The 14,688-nt window shown below is 45.9% G+C and overlaps 1 protein-coding gene across 3 annotated transcripts in view; it reads left to right on the top strand.

The window, feature by feature from the left end:
- Positions 1-9,799, top strand: part of Ptpn2 (protein tyrosine phosphatase non-receptor type 2) — a 46,335-nt gene extending 36,536 nt beyond the window's left edge. For 2 of the 3 annotated variants that reach the window (XM_010638997.3, XM_010638996.3), the window contains 2 exons: positions 1,125-1,306; positions 3,513-6,070. In XM_010638997.3, the coding sequence (XP_010637299.1) occupies positions 1,125-1,306; positions 3,513-3,720 (390 nt within the window). In that variant the 3' untranslated portion in view covers positions 3,721-6,070. Of the gene's footprint in view, positions 1-1,124; positions 1,307-3,512; positions 6,071-9,491 lie in introns of those variants that run through there. The other variant, XM_010638998.2, reaches the window with a different exon arrangement.
- Positions 9,800-14,688: the final 4,889 nt, after the last annotated feature.

The following is a 14,688-nucleotide window of genomic DNA, read 5'->3' as shown; positions in this document are numbered from 1 at the left end:
CCTTGGGTCTTTGCACTTGCAAGGCAGGTGGTGGAACCACTGAGCTAAATTCCTGACCCAGGAGCATTCCCTCCTGGCTTCTGTGCAAGGATCTCAGGAGTCAGCCCATCTCCCCACTCATTTCAGGCCAGTGCCTGAGTCTGTGGCAGTGGAAGCCAGTAACCCTTGCTGCCACTGCAGCTGGAATAGATAGTAGTTGTGTTCCTAACCCTTGATGGCCCTGGGAGGCTGTAGTCCAGGACTGGGCTGTTCCTTTTCTGGCCAGGACAGTTGCCGCTGTCCATTTCCCAGGACTCAAGGGAACTTTGCACTTCCTCCTCTGACCTTGGCCCAAAAACTGTGGCCTGAAGACACAGGAAACTTAACACTTGCTGACCTGACACTGGGTGTTTCACAGGCTACCTCGTCAGGTCCACAGCAGTCTGCAGAGTTGCCCAGAGAGGAGGAAATGGAAATTTCCCCTCCTGTTCTGAGTCGTCTTTGTTCTGTCTCTGGCCCCCGCGTGGCTGGTTGGTGGGAGCTGCTCTCTGATGACCCTGAAGTCCTACTTGGGATTCCCTTGGTTCTTGCTGAGACTGGGTGGTGCCGAAGCACACGCAGGCTTCTCACTCACTGTGTCAGCTCCCCTTATCTGTGCGTTAGGGATGCATCAAGAGTCCAAATGATCTAACTTTGGCTAAAGTTTCTTACTGTAACTAATATTTTAGCGAGTGCAGTTTGTCTTGGATAGGTGGGCCCACTAGATTTTATTAAGATGGGTTGTATTCAGCTCAGCTACATACTGATGTACATAAATATTAAGTGCTGTTTTTTAAAAGCTTAAGCCTAAGGTAGTCACACTTAATAGTGTTGTGGTTGGTAAATGCTTTCTTTTCACTTATTTATCACTGTCACAGCGTTTTCTTCCATTGAATACTTCTATTTTATTTATTAATTGAGTTTGTTGGTACATTTAAGGTATACAGTACAGTCACGTTCATTATTGGGATCTTATACCTTTGCATGACAGGTCTTGGTTCTCATTTTTCCCCCTTGTCCATGCCCTTGAATACTTTTAATTCATAAGTCCATTTTATTTAATGTTTAGTGCTTGCATTTGTTTCTGGCTTCTCTTCCCTACCTAGAAACGGTGGAAAGAGCTTTCTAAGGAAGATTTATCTCCTGCTTTGGATCATTCGCCGAACAGAGGCATGACTGAGAAGTACAACGGGAACAGAATAGGTCCTGAGGAAGAGAAGCTGCTCCCTGAGCGGTGTACAGCACTGTCCTCCAGGACTCAGGACACCATGGAGGAGGGCAGCGAGAGGTGAGCGACTATGGTCCCTGTGCGAAGATGGGCTGTGGCATGTGGACCCTCTGTTCCTTCACACCCTGGAGTTTTTGCATAGTAGATAATGACATGGTTACTCTCAAAAAGCTTTCAGTCCCATTAAAAAGCCAATACTGCCCAGCATGGTTGTGCATTCCTGTAATTCCAGCCACTTGGGAGGCTGAGGCAGTAGGATCACAAATTCAAGGCCAGCCTAGGTAACTTAGTAAGAGCCGGAGTCAAAATAAGTCTGGGGGTGTAGCTCATTGCAAAGGCCTTAGGGTTCAGTTCCCCGTACTGGGGTGGGGGTACTTAGAAGCCAGTTGAGGAAACAATACTACTTGAATGCAGAAGTTAATATAAGGAGGTGTTAAGATACTAAATAGCATGCTACAGAACACAATGGTATGCACACCGGTCGTTTCTACAAATACTGTCTGTAATAGACAGCATGCTGTTAGTAATGAAATTGTAAAATAGTACACATAATTCCATTATTGAAGGAAGAAAAAGTATTTTTCCCCAGAATTGCATAAAATCTTTTATGCTTTTTGATTTTTGAATTCTTAATGAATGTGTGAACCATTTAAAAATTTTAAGTTGGGCCGGGGATTTAGCTCAGCGGTTCCACCGCCTGCCTTGCAAGTACAAGGGCCCGAGTTTGATCCCTGGTAACCCCCCCCCCGAATTTGTTTTTTAAGCTAAAAAAAAATGCATGTCCAGGGCTCTTAAGTATCTCGCACACACATTTGGAAGCTGGTGTCAGATTCTGAGCAGAGTGAATGAGACCTTTTCTTGCTCTTGTGTGTTCTTGAATAACTCTTATTTTGTGACATACACCTTTTTACTGTGAGTTTACGTTAGTCATATTGGTTAGACTGTGGTCTTGGGAGGTGGGGTGCTGTGCAGATATTTGAGGTCTCCCTCACACTACAGCGCCCCTTCTGTGCTGTTCTGGTGTAGCACCTGTCCGCAGGGCTGGTGCAGCTCGGGATAGAGTCTGTGCTTAGGGGCGTGGGTGCCAGCTTGGCACCAGAAAGATAGCGTCTCCATGTATGTCTTTCTGTATTGAATAATTTAATATGGTAAACAGTGTTTCTCTTCATTTGTGGCTTCAGTAGTTTTAGATTGCAAATGCAGCGTTAACGTGGTTATTTTTCCTTTTTTCACCTTAAGTATATTTTTCAGTAAGGAAGAAACAATGTTTATTTATTTTATTTATTTTGGTACCAGGGATCGAAATCAGGACCTTGCGTTTGCAAGGCAGGTGCAGAACCACTGAGCTAAATCCCCGGCCCAGAAGGAACAGTATTTTAAATTATCCCTTTCAGCAGTAAGAGTTCCATATTCCTGGTGTTGGGTTTTTAAATGCCTTTTGGCTGTTGCAGAACCAAGAAGAAAAAGCTGACAGCTGATGCAGGGTCCTTGGTGTGTTGAGGGCAGAGTTTTTGTTTTAAAGACACTGCTAGCCTTTGAGCAGCCCCAGCGCGCTCCCCTCTCCTGTTAGTCCAAGCTTTGCCTGCTGAGGACGAGCGAGGCAGTGGGGGAGCGCGGCACGCACAGCAGCTTCCGACTCACAGGCGCGGTTTTCCCTTGTCTGTCTTCCCTCCGAGGTAGACAGATTGGGGCATGTGTGAAAGCAGAAGACAAGGAAAGAGGCTCAGTCAGTAGAGCAGGCTGGGGGAGAGCAGGAGGGGCAGCTGAAGTAAACTGTTCCTCCTTGCTGCTCAGACCCAATACACTTTAATACTGATAGCATCCCATTAGAGATCCCGTGAATTAAACATCTTACCCATTGAATCTCTGCTTTCAAAGAAATCAGCACTGTGGTTTCTTCTCTTCGTTTTCATTGTCAAATATTCTGCAAAGCAGTCTCTCAAATTAAAGGTCCAGTCCCGTATTCCAACTCCAATAATCTGTTTATTAAGTGATCAAAGCGTTCTGTAAAGAGGAAAATAGGACAGAAAAATAGGAACTCTGGTAGTATAAGTAGTAGATATGAGTGTTCTAGCATCGTTTTGTCTGTGTGTGTGCATTTCCGTGTAAGCTGTGCACATGCAGTGTACCCTGAAGGTGGCACTGAGGCCTCCACTGTCACGTAGTATGGGGATGGGAACCGTTTGGGCGGCGTGGCCTGGCCTTGCCAGGGGACAAGGCCCTGCCCTCAGCGCACTTCTTTTCATTCGCTTTTCTCTGTTCTCAGTGTTGTGCGGAAACGCATTCGAGAGGACAGGAAGGCCGCCACGGCGCAGAAGGTGCAGCAGATGAAACAGAGGCTAAATGAGACTGAACGAAAAAGAAAAAGGTGGTTATATTGGCAACCTATTCTCACTAAGATCGGGGTTATGTCGGTCGTTTTGGTTGGCGCTGTGGTTAGCTGGACACTGTTCTTTCAGCAGCATGTCCTGTAAGTAAGCCACGCTGCCCGCTGCCCGCACGCTTCCGCCCTGGCAGCCGGCTGTACTGCTGATCACAGGGGTTCTGTTAGCAGGCGCTGACCCCCCAAACCCAAGTGGTGCGGTCTGCAACCTCACCAGACAGCCCAACACCTCAGGACTCGCCACCGCAGGTTCCTCTGAAAGCCAAACTGTAAATCGCTGTCTCAAATAAAGACATTCGTGTTTGTTAAAAACTGGTACACCTCGCAGCTGTGTTCACACATGTCCAGCGTGATACTTCACCTGACCGAGACTGAAAAATCCTTTATCGCAAGGGTTTGTTTTTGAAGGCTGTCTGGATCTTAACCTGCATTTGATATAAGCAATAAATATTGTGGTTTTAACTATGTTATTAATGGAAAGAAAATGACCTTTAAATAATGTGTGTAATGTATAATGTACTGTTGACATGGGCATCAATATTTTATATACACAACCATTTCAGGGTGAATATATTTTATAAGTACCTATTTAATCTTACTTTTGTAGTTAAATGTACTTTTTGAAAGCTCCATTTGAAAATCTGTTACCATAAGAAAATAAATTGTATGTTGACTCCCTTAAAATGGATACATTTTCCCTTTTCCTAGAGAAGTTTGGTACAAGCAGTTATACCTCTGAATAAGCAGTTTCTACTACATATTTGGGTTTCCTGTATGTTTCACAGTTTTCCCTATTTTTAAAAGAAACAAAATTTTCCTAAAAATATCTTCGAAGGGAAATTGTCTCTGCTGGGCTAGTTAGGTAATAACAGTCTGTGAAGACTTTGTAAAGAAATTGGTTTCTGTAAAGCACATGACTAATGCTGTTCACTTTTGGAGAGTTTTAATGTAATTACCCTAATTTATAACCAGGGTAAATCATGACTTAGGGGGAAAAAAAGCAGCATTTTATGATCTGTGATGTCAATTCACCAGACTGAAGCTTTGAAGTGAAAAGTTTCCAGTTCTTTCTACTTCAATAAATAGTTTGATGATGTGCGAACTTTACATTGTCCCTTTAACTTCTTGATGAGTATTAAGCATATTGTCTTGTGAATTTATTTATTAGCAGAGTGCTTTATTTACGCTGTCCGTACGAAGGGGAATAATGTGCATCCCTGTCATATGCGTGTAGGAATACGGATGTACAGTGTACAAGACAGTTTCCTGTAGTTATTTCACACCCTTGTGGTCATATGCTTAAGGAAAGAAACAGTTTTAGTTTGACCAACAGTAATAGGAATACAGTTTCTTGGGTTCATAGTTGCATCTGCTTAAAACGCTTAACCAGATGACCACATCTTTCGCAGATCTAATGAGAGAACTAGCAAGGTCAAGAAGTGTCACAAACTACAAAGCTACAAGGGAGGTAATTCACTTACCAATTTAGAGGTTTTCCTTTTGCCTCATGAATTTAACTGCTCATTTGACTGCTACCTTTCTTTAGATTTCAGCACTCCTTACAGTGGTACTTAAATAGTTGACATAAACTTGATTGCCAGGAGTTATTTCAGCACTTTCCAGGAGGGTGGCAGGAGGATCCTAGCCAGCCTTGATTTTACCGTGGCGTCTCTGCTGTCTCTTACCATGCAGGATTCTGATAAGGCTTAGCTATGGAAAGGGAGAGTGCTCCCGTTCAGAGGCAGTTTGGAAAAAACCATTGGTGTGGACACTGGAGTGATTGAGCAGCCGCTTGGGTTAGCGACTGCGGGGAGGTGTGAGCGCGGTGCAGGTGGCAGCCCGTGTGTGCCCCCGTTAGCCTGTATGCAGGGCATTGCTGGTGTGAAATCCTTCTTTCCAGTTTACCTTGGTTTATCTTTGTGTGTGACTGCAACTCAAACAGGCAGATCTTACTAAATTTCCAACTGAAGAGCCATGCTTTGAACAAAAAGGTAGAGGCTTCTCCCAGGAAGCCGATGCCAGTAAGGTGTGCCCAGCTCCCTCTGGGATGCCGCATTTGGGCTTCGCATTTCTGCTGTGCTCTCTGGCCCTCAGGGCGGTGTGTGGTTGCATACCCTGCCGTTGCTTCCGAGGATGATGTTACAGGAGCTTTCAGTGTGTCAGGTTTTGCTGCTGCGGGTCTTTTTCGTGGGCACCAGGTATGAGTTAGGAAAAACACATGGCAGAGGGTTGCAGTGCCCACGGCCATCCTCCCCTGGCCCTGCGTCAAGTGAGCACTGCGAGACCCAGCGAGGGGCACAGCAGTGGGTTTATCATCCCTGGGAGCGTCTCTGACCTGTTCCCTCAGCGGAACAGGGCCACATTGGCTCACAGCGCCCGTCTAGATCAGCTGTTTTGGCTTCGCCTGCTACTGATTTCTCCTGGTGCTTCCACGTAAATAAGGATCAAAACAATTCTCTGTGTTTAATTTCTCCACATGTAAAATGAAAATAATACCCATTTTCTGTATTCTTAAAGAGTCTTATAAAAGTGCACAGAGAACTTGCGAACAACATAAAGACCTGTATTCGTGTTTGTACTGAGGGATGAACAGCAGGGCAGAGAACAAACCTGAGCAAGTACTGTCCCTAACAGGGACAGCTCTGTGGCTGCGGGGTGGTGGTGAGAGCCCGGCCCTGCTGCCGCTCCCTCCTGTAAGCTGCGCTTTGTCTTTGCGGCAGGAGGGGGAATTGGGAAGGAGTCCTGTGGAGCTCGGCCCAGACCTCGCTGTTCACTGGCTGCACACACAGCAGAGGTTGCCGTGTGCCACGGCTTGCTGAGGGGGTCATCTGGTCACAGCGAGAGCCGGCATTTCTGCTCCTTTCTGGTGCCATCATTGCAGAATCTGTGTCGTGCATTGTAGAATTAAATAATTCTCAAAGGCTGCTGCTCATTTCCCTCTTAGAAAAGCTTCCCTGACTACATTCTGTATAATTAGACTGGAAGCTGATGGTCTGGAGAATGTTGTATTGACTATTGTGCCTGCATTTCTGAATTTGCCTGCCTGGTTGTTGGTCAGAAGCAGCAACAGCCCAGTCTCCTTGGTTTTCCCCTTCAGGTTCAGATCTTAAAGGTTCAGATCTTGCATGTCTGAAGCCAGATGCAGTGTGCGGCCTGTGCATTTCCATCATGATGCGCAACCTCGCACTCAGTGTATGCTGCCCCCGCAAGGTGTGCACGGGCTGTCCGCTCTCTTGCCCTTGCACCAAGCAACCCAGGCCCCCCTTGTCTGACAGCCTTGTGCCCCCTCAGCTCAGAGCTCAGAGCTTTGCAGAGACGTCTGTTCTCTTCTGCATTCTCTCACACAGCAGCTGGGGAATTCTCACTTTTCAGGATTTTTTCGGTTTTAACTTTAGGTGGTAAGGGCATAGAGTCTGATAAATAAAATTAAACAGTAGAAATTAGTATTTTTCCTCCAGTATTTCTTCTCAGGATTTCAGTTTTCCCTTGGTTATTGCCTAGATGGCTTGCTGTGGCGCTGGCCTGTTCTGTGGTTGGGGTGATTTCATCCCTTTGCCTCACACCTGGGGGCCGGTGTGGCCAGCATCTGCCTTGGGGAGAGGCCCCGCCTTGGCCTGCTCGGCCACCTGTGGGCCCGGTGGCCATGTCCTCCTCCTGGAGGGTCAGGGAGTGGCTTCGGTGTGTGCTCCTCCGTGGGTGAAGCCTCTCCCAACCCGCTCTGTGCCAGGCAAGCCGGTGGCTGTGTGGGAACTGTTTGTCTGTTTGGAGACCATTTTTTCTTGCTGCATATTGCTGTCACTTTTTCAGGCATGTGACACTGATAATACTTGAAATTACAAACTTTTTAAACCTCACATATTTTGAATCTGGTAAATTCAGGAGAGGGAGTAGAGTAAGTGGGCAGTAAGGTAGGGATTGTCCCTGTGGGGTGATTGGGTTTAGCCTCATTCAGGAGGACTTTCTGAGCCCCTGGGCGCCTGTGGCACAGAATTCGGGCGCCTCGCGCACTTCCCCTAGTGGGGATGGCTCCACAGGCTCCACCTGCTCCAGTGAGAGCCCACGCCACTCCTGCCATCCAGTGTGTGTGGACCCACTTCACCTTAAGTAAAATAGAAGCAGTCAATATAAGTGAATACCACAAAATGCTCTGAAATGCAGTCCGTATGCTTTCTCAGTCTGTGTAAATTTTCTGAAACAGTCAGCCCTCTGAGTGATTTCGTCTTATTTTCTTAACCCTTCAAAATAACATTTACCAAAACATAACAAGGGAACTAAAAAAAAAAAAAATCACTCGGAGTTAAGTATCTTGATCTCAGCAAGACCTCTTTAGCAACCAGCCGGGAAGAACAGGGATGTGCGCTGGACCAGCCAGTCCAAGTGCATGGTCCAAAGCGGTGTGCAGGACACCTGCTGGGGGCCAGCACTGTCCCTGTCTTCAAACAAGAGCACAGCCTGAAAGCACAGAGGAAGTGTGACAGCTGAAATGGGAGCCCAGGCCCCAGAATGACAGACGCCAAGCCACCTGCTTTTCTGTTGTTACGGTGACTGGAATTTCAAAGCTAAATATTTAAGTGGAAGAATAATAGACAACCAGTTAGTTACCTGTTATAATCCAAAGTCACCTCTTTATTTGTTAAGTAGAACAAACAAACAAACAAAAAAACCCAAAAACCGTGAAATAGTTTGAATTGCCACAGAGACGTCTGGGGCCATCGGAGTATCTTATATTCGGAGCCGAACCATGGTCTCTCTGTCCACTGAGGCAGTCATTCCCTGGCTATCTAGGACACGCACATGCACGCCTGTTGTGGCATTGGAGCCACTAAGCACGGCTCCTGCCAGGGCCCTGAGGTCCTGTGACGGTCCCCCACCTCAAGGGCTGCACATGCAGTCACTTTCCTAGTGATGGGGCGCTTGTCACCAGCACTGGGGAGCTTACCCGGTGTGCAGAGGGCTCATGCATGTGGGAAGGAGGAAGCCTGTCAGTGTGGGGAGCTGTTGGCAACAGGACTTTTGATTTTTGGGGCTAAATTGGGTTTTTTTTTTCTTGGTACCGGGGATTGAACTCTGGGTCCTTGCGCTTGCAAGGCAGGCCACCTAACCGCTGAGCTAAATCCCCGGCCCCTATTTTGGGCGAAAGTGTATGAATGGCTTATATTTCCTGGTTATGCATGGGGAGATACAGTACTGACATGTGTTCAGTCCTGGGGGGTGTTTGTGTGTGTGTGTAGAGGAATGGAAATAGCATTGCCCTCCTGCAGAATGACAGACACTTTCCTGCCCCTTATAGTAGTCATTCCCTCTCTGTTGCTTGTTTTAGCTCATAGTTTTACTTTGTGTCATTAAAATACAATCTGTGTATTACTGTCCATCTGTCTTCTCCTGGTGGCCTCTGTTCTGTGGCCGAACTTGGTAGTCCTGTCCTCCAGGACAGAGCACAGCTGCTGGCAGCCTGTCACACAGACCCATGGCACCTGGGTGTCAGCAGCCACCATGGCACTGTTTTTAGCAGATCCACACAGTGGAGGGCCCGAGCATGGTAGGTCTGGCACATGCCGTGTAGTCTGAGTTCTTCTGGCCACATTGTTTCTATACCCATGTGTCTTTCGGTATCTTACATAAAGGTCACTTCTTGTGCCAAGTAGGATGACCTAAAAAATCCATTTAGCAGCAGTTCTTGGAGAAGCAAATAACGACCTGTCCTCACCAGCATTCAAGAGTCAGGCCCATGGGCACAGTCCCTATACCAGGCAGCAGCTCAGGCCGCCTGCTCAGTGCACCTTAGTCCTGCCCTATCTGATCTGTGTAGTCTGTGTTTGGTAACTGCAGATTGAATAGATGACTTCTTATTTTATGTTTTAGGCCAAGATTGACAGACACCTAAACATTCATGACTTGCGAATACTCTGCAGCTATAAATTTTGAACATTGATGTGCAGAGCAAGATCGAAGCCCACTCCGGAGCTGAAGTGAGGCTTGCTAGCCCTCGCTTGCCTCACGGTTGTCTGTTTACAGAGTAAACTTCACATCAGGGACGAGGAGCGTCCACCAGCAGAAGACTTGCAGAACCTTGACTTTGCTGCATTGTTACGCATTTTTTGATGCGTGTGTGACGTACAAAAAGATGTTAAAAAATAAGCGAGGAGAGACTACTTTGTATTGTACTGCCATTCGTACTGTATTTTTATACTTTTTGGCAGCATTAAATATTTTTATTAAATAGACCCTTGGTTTGTGTGCTTTATCTTACGACAGCTCTGCTTCACATGGTGTTTTTTGTGTTTTTGAAACAGGGTCTTGCTCTGTAGTTTAAGTTGGCCTTGAACTCACTGTGTGGTCCAAGCTGGCCTCTGACTCCAAGCGGTCCTCTTGCCTCAGCCTCCCAAGTGCTGGGATTATAGGCAGGCAGCAGCATGCCTGGCCCACATAATATTTTCTTACAACTTTGTGCTCAGCTCTTTGGAACTTGCACCTGGCACTTATGTTGAGCTTGGTTCAAAACATGGATGTCCTTTTCTGGCTTTTTAATCCCCTCAGTACTGAGGATGGAACCCGGGCTTCCCACATGATGGACAAGCATTACGCCACTGAGCTACGCCCCAGCTTTGTCACTTTATTGAGATGGGGTCACACTGTGTGGTCAAGCTGGAAACTGGGATCTGCTGGCCTCAGCCCAAGTAGCTGGGATTCAGGCGTGTGCCACTGTGTCCACTGGGCCCTTGCCCTTTAAGATCTTCCACTTTCCCTCTCTGACTCAAGAGTATTACAGGTTGGCGAGAAAGCAGCAGCAGGAAAGTCAGTACGGCCTGTTACTTGGGAAATTGTTAGCATGACATCTGTCCCTTGTGGTCAGAATCAGCTGCACATCCACAGTGACGACACGCAGCTCTTCAGGTCGCTGTACTGCTGCCCTGTGTGAGCCCGAGTCACATCTCAGCCTGTGACTGTGGAGGGAGCAATGAACACCAGACTGCAGAGGCCCAAGGCTGTGCTGAGGAAAGTGGTAAGAGCCAGCGTTTCCTCTTTATGTCAGAAGACCAGTCTGAGCTGCAGACGATCTAGATTTTACAGATAAGCAAAGTGGGTAATTTGGGATTTATTTGGTTTTTGTTTTCCAGACAGGATCTTGCTGGCCTCAAATTGGGGTGATCCTCCTGCCTCAGCCTCTTAAGTGCTAGGATCATAGTCATGCACCCCTCCTGGCCAGGTGAGCAAAGTTTAAAATCACCCATAAACACTGCAAGCATTTGCTAAACTTCCGTATACATTTCTTCAAATCATTAAATATTTTTCCATAGCACCATTCCTGTTAATATGTGTATAATGAAATGCAGGAAATTTTTTAAAAGACATAAACTTCTATACCTCTGTCATGGCCAGTAGTCCATGCATTTCTCCACATAGGTCACTGTACCATGTTTACCTCAGATGTGCCCAGATTCACAAGCCAATCCCCAGTTTATTTATTTTAGCTTTTCACTATCACTATTGTTTTTGTTTTTGTTTTGTTTTTTGAGTCAGGGTCTTACTATGTAATTCAGGCAGAGCTTTAACTCACTGTGTAGCCCCGGCTGGTCTCGAACTCATGGCAGTCCTGCCTCAGCCTCCTGAAGTGCTGAGCACAGGTGTGTACCACCATGCCTGCAACAGCTTGTTTACAAAATGCTTGTATGCAAGTATTCACACATTTTGAGACACAGCACCCCAGTATTAGGTCATCTGCTTCAGAAGAACCAATCTGTTGCATCTGAGAGGGAGCAGTGGCCAACAGAAGACTCTAGGCCAAGCTGCTAGGCCCTCATTTTGAGCTCCACTGCTGACCGCCTTCAAGGAAGGAAAGTGCTGACAAACAGGTGTGGCCATTGTTTTAGTACAAAACAGGTGGGACAAACTAAAGAGCCGATGGAGACAGACTGAGCAGGACACAGGAGAGCAAGGAGAATGGCCAGAGCCAAGTCACACTCGGAGTGACAGGTGCTGAGGTAGTCTCATCACCTGCTTTTCCAGCGCACTTACCAAGCACACAACACTGAGAGCACAGCTTGCCAACCAGAGTGCAGAGATTCTCTGGGGCTTCAGACAGCAGTCAACAAATCACTTTTATACCATTTTTTAATTTTTATTTTTATTGAGTTTATTGGTACAATCTAGGTATACAATACAGATACATTCATCATTGGGATCCTGTACCTTTTCATAATAGGTCTTGATTCTCATTTTTCCCCTTGTCCCTGCCCTCCCTTCACCCCCTCCTGCCCTCCCCATTTACAAACACTTTATTTCCATTTTTTCATTTTCTCATATTTTTTTGCCTCTCCCTTATTACCTTTCCCACCCTTCCCACTTTCCCTACACCTTTAGCCCTTTACTTCCTATTTCACATTATTAATTATCTCATTAGGATCCTGTGCACTATTATAGTTTTTCACACCAAAGAAATTATTCGGTATTTGAGTTAAAGCAGTCTCTATATGAACATTAAAAATAGGGAATCCTAAAATAAAACTAAAAAGGAAAGCAAAAGAGAAAAGACAATGATGTTACATTAAAATAATCCTTAATTCTGGAGAAGAAAATGGTCCCTGAACACATTTAAATTGCTTCTTGCTCTTACAGTCTTATCTTTTTATACCATTTTAGAAGCTGCATTTTGTTAGATTTCCTCTGATGTAAGAATTAAAAGCGCTGACAGTTTAATAAGTCAGCTATTTGGAAAGCTGTAACTTTCACACATTCCCAACCTCATGTTTTGTATACAAATTGTTTATACCTGTGAGGACGCTAGCAAGTTCCACCGAGTGCTCCGAATTGGGAGCCTCTGTGCCATCTCTCACTACACTGGTACATGTGCGAGGCCCCAGCTACTCAGTAGGTGGGGGCAGGGGCATCGCTTGAGCCCAGGAATCAGCCGGTCGAAACACTGAGACCGCTGTCTCAATAAAATAAAGATGTGAGATAGTGGGAACACTCATACACAGAATTTATGTTTTGGAAAAACATTTTGGGTTATGTAAATGTCAGTAGTCTACTCAAAGCAACCAAAAATTGTTTCAGTGTAATTTTAATGTGTAGAACTTTAAGCGGAATTCATGCCCATTGAAATAAAACTTATCCTCACCTCTTCATTTATGATTTATCTATCTTCAAAGGAAAAAATACAGTATTTCTGCCAGCAGCAGCAGCTATTTTCCCCCTATAAATACAACTTTCCAAACCACATAACCTCAAAATCAAAGAAAACAAAAACCACAACAAAAAGGTTGAAGGAAGAAAAGACTGATCACATTCATTTTAGGTGCTGGGGATGGAGCTCGGTGGTTTAAGTGCATGCTTAGCATGCGTGAGGCCCAAGGTTCCTCCTAAAGCCAGCATGACTAAGTAAATGTGTTTACTGAATAAGTGTATTTATGGTACATTTGTAGATTGATACACCTTTCTGCACTATGTAAATGACAGCCACACACATTTTCGTATAAATAAATAAAACTGCATCAAAAGAGAAAGGGGTCAGACGGTTCTGACTCCTGGCAGCTTCTGTGAGAGCTGGATGCAGCATCTTCCCCCAGCTGGAGATAACAGGAGCCGGCTGAGCCCTGGAGCCTAGAACTTGTGACCAGGTGCTGGCACCCAGGGGCAGTTAGGGGAGCATTTTACCTTTGAACTTGAGTTTTTTAATAAAGGCAAATTCACTCAAACAAGAACTTATAAAAGATACAAAAAACAATACAAAGTTTTAGGACATCAGTCTTGTTTTAAACATGTATGCATCTGAGAACCCTGGGACCAACCAAGAGCCCTGCCTGCAGCCAATGCTGCCCACTCAGGGACTCCTCAGCACAAGGCAAGAGGTGACAGCCAACAGTGACAGACTTCAGAAGAGACCAACACCCAGGAGAGAGCTTCAGGACTGAAGGAAGCGTCACATCGCAGAAACGTGAGACAGCCATGAAGACAGGCCTGGAGAGGGGCGAGCGGAGAATCTCAGGAGATCAGACGAGGACGGTCACGGGGCCTCTCTCCCGTAGTGGGAGGCCAGGCTTGAGGGTGCCGTCACCAGAAGGGTGGTCCTGAAAGGGAAGGGGGCCTCTGCTCTGGCACTGCCGCCTACGTGCAGCAGAAATGAAAGTGTTAAGGCCAATACGTGGTGCTCTGTCTTCATTGAAACTAGTCTCCTTAGTTGTGGCTGCAGGATGTTCATGAGTGGCTCTAGGGGTTGTCCAGAGCCAACTGACATTTGATGCCATTGATTCCCCTGAATTTACTACTATCGCCAAGGTAACGGCGGTAGTGGATGACTGCTGGTTTTCTATGCCAATACCTGGATTTGCTGGAGATCAGAAACAATAAGAAAGCAGATATACAGTAAAACCCTGGATTATGAATAACTTGTCCTGCAAGTATTCCACAAGATAGCAAACATTCCTAATAAATTTAGCTTGGTCAGCAAGCGATGTCTTACAGTAAGAGACACGACCACAACTGAGGCCGTGGTCCTCTCTCTCGCTGTGGGTTGGGGGTGATCGACCCCAAACAGCAAGCGGGCATGGAGATCTGTTGTGCAGAAGAGGAGGACAAAAGGCAGATGAACCCCTCACTTCAGATGAGACGAGGGAAATGTGTGGGAAACTGCAAATTTTGTAGAAAACGCCACCTGAAGGGCTGGGGATGTAGCTCAGTGGTGCTGCCGTCTGCCTCGAAAGCACAAGGACCCGAGATCGATCCCCAGTACCAGACAAAAAAGAAAAAAAAAAAAGAAAACACCACCTGAATAAGGCAATAGTAGTGTGAGCAAGGTATCTGTTTAATGACAATGAAATACATTTCCACGAAATCCTCAAAAGGAGGCAAAAACAGGTGTCATTGGACAGGTTCCTTGTTCAAGTTGCACAAAAAGATTCCATTGAGCCAATACAGCAGTGATTCCATTAGTGACAGTAAAAGTCTCCTGCACAATAACCCTCCACTCTTGTCTCCCCCACACCAGCCGTGAAGGTTTTCAAAGGTCAGTGCAGATTTTTATATTTTAAATTATTTTGTATTATAGTATTATATTCATTTT

This window comes from Fukomys damarensis, unplaced genomic scaffold, assembly GCF_012274545.1.
Source record: "Fukomys damarensis isolate Sample0158 unplaced genomic scaffold, DMR_v1.0_HiC HiC_scaffold_30, whole genome shotgun sequence".
In the NCBI taxonomy this organism is placed as follows: Eukaryota; Metazoa; Chordata; class Mammalia; order Rodentia; family Bathyergidae; genus Fukomys; species Fukomys damarensis.
Note: the sequence above shows the minus strand (reverse complement) of the source record. Positions and strands in the feature narration are given on the sequence as shown.